Genomic DNA, 1,550 nt, shown 5'->3' on the forward strand with positions numbered 1-1,550 from the left:
TCTTGACATTATATCAAAACTGCCTATACTGTCAATAGGTAAATCATAACAACTATAGAATAACATCTTACTTTTATTGTTGTATATTCTAACAAATTTTAATAGTTTTTGCTACAAACGTGTTAAAAATGCAATAATACAGTTTAAATTAAATTTTAAAGTAGTTATTTATGAAACAGTTCGTGAAGTATGCTTTTTACGAACGCACGCGATTTTTAGAGAACGAGCGACAACAGAGCGAGTGCTATAAATCTCGTAAGTTCGCAAAAAGTACTTCACGCACAGTTTCAAAATAATAAAAGCTGTAACTCTTCGTCACTGGAATTCATTTCTATTCTACAATTTTTAGAACTTTGACATTTAAAAATTCTAACTACTTTCAAACCACAAAACTGTGGTTTGATGCTTTCTATGCGTCTCGGTTTTAACTGATTTTTGCGTCGTCTGTTTTTTAATTAACTCGTACAGTTTAATCTTCTCTTTAGAATCACCAAAATGATTGGCACCATAAAGTATTACTTTATTAGCAGGGCCGTCCATATTTCCCTCAATTATATACTGCATTACGACTTCATTTTCGATATTTCCTCTGCTACCGTTTTCTCTCATTTTTAGTACATAATCCTGGTACGCTTTCACCTTGTTTCTTCTTTCTATTCATCAGCATTTTGCTTATTTTGGCACTACTTATTTTATTCTCGAACTCTGCTGCTTCCAGCTCTTAACTCCATTCTCTGACTGTATATACAGTTTAGCTATTCCTTTTTGAGATCTTTTAGCAAAAATTAGCATTTGCAAATCATTCCATCCCATCAGATTTGAAATTTCTTCAAAATCAGCGATCCGTTTTCCTATGGGATAATCGTCTATTCCGTCGAAAGTTCTTATACTGTCCTCTACATCTCTAAACGTTAAGGCAAATGAATCATTCAGTCTACCTCTCGTCATTTTGTTTGATTTTGATCTATTCCTCGTATATCAATCCGTTGTCCTTTTATCTTCCATATTGTCATCATAGCTACTATCGTCATCGGTAACGTCTTTACCTTCTTCTTCGTGATAAGCGTATTTATCACTGTTAACGTCGTTATCCTCATTATCGCTATCCTCTTCGGTAACGTCTTTACCGTTTTCCTTGTGATAAACGTCTTTATCACCGTCATCGTCGCTAGCGTCTTCGTCTTCATCAACATTCTCGTCTTCAAAATTGAAGTCGTTCAAAAATGAACAAATACGTTCAATCACGTCGTCCTCTGAACCAGCGTACTTCAGATCCAAATCATTGCAAACTACTACTAAGTCGGGCATGCTTAATTTATTTTTCACGTCGTCTATTTTTGTGGAATATTCCTCGGATTCTTTATCCCACGCAAAATTTGTAAAATTCCGCAAGTTCTTCCTAGTTTGTCGCGGCAACCCTTTATTACCGTATGCAACAACATGCAACGCGTTAACAGCACTTAATGCCGAATTTCTAAGATTTAAACTAATTTTTGGAAAATCGTTAAGAGTTTGTTTAGATTGCATTTTAAAAAGGTATATAATAAAAA

General features: G+C 34.3%; 1 protein-coding gene across 1 annotated transcript; it reads right to left on the bottom strand.

Moving 5' to 3' along the window:
* Positions 1 to 978: 978 nt before the first annotated feature.
* Positions 979 to 1,527, bottom strand: LOC126880871 (prostatic spermine-binding protein-like). Its single transcript, XM_050644943.1, has one exon. It carries the CDS (start codon positions 1,525 to 1,527, stop codon positions 979 to 981), a length of 549 nt encoding a protein of 182 aa, XP_050500900.1.
* Positions 1,528 to 1,550: the final 23 nt, after the last annotated feature.

Source organism: Diabrotica virgifera, chromosome 2 (genome assembly GCF_917563875.1).
Source record: "Diabrotica virgifera virgifera chromosome 2, PGI_DIABVI_V3a".
NCBI classification, from domain to species: domain Eukaryota; kingdom Metazoa; phylum Arthropoda; class Insecta; order Coleoptera; family Chrysomelidae; genus Diabrotica; species Diabrotica virgifera.

Excerpts from the sequence above, each read along its gene's own strand:
- LOC126880871 (XM_050644943.1), bottom strand. The coding sequence starts at position 1,527 with ATGCAATCTAAACAAACTCTTAACGATTTTCCAAAAATTAGTTTAAAT.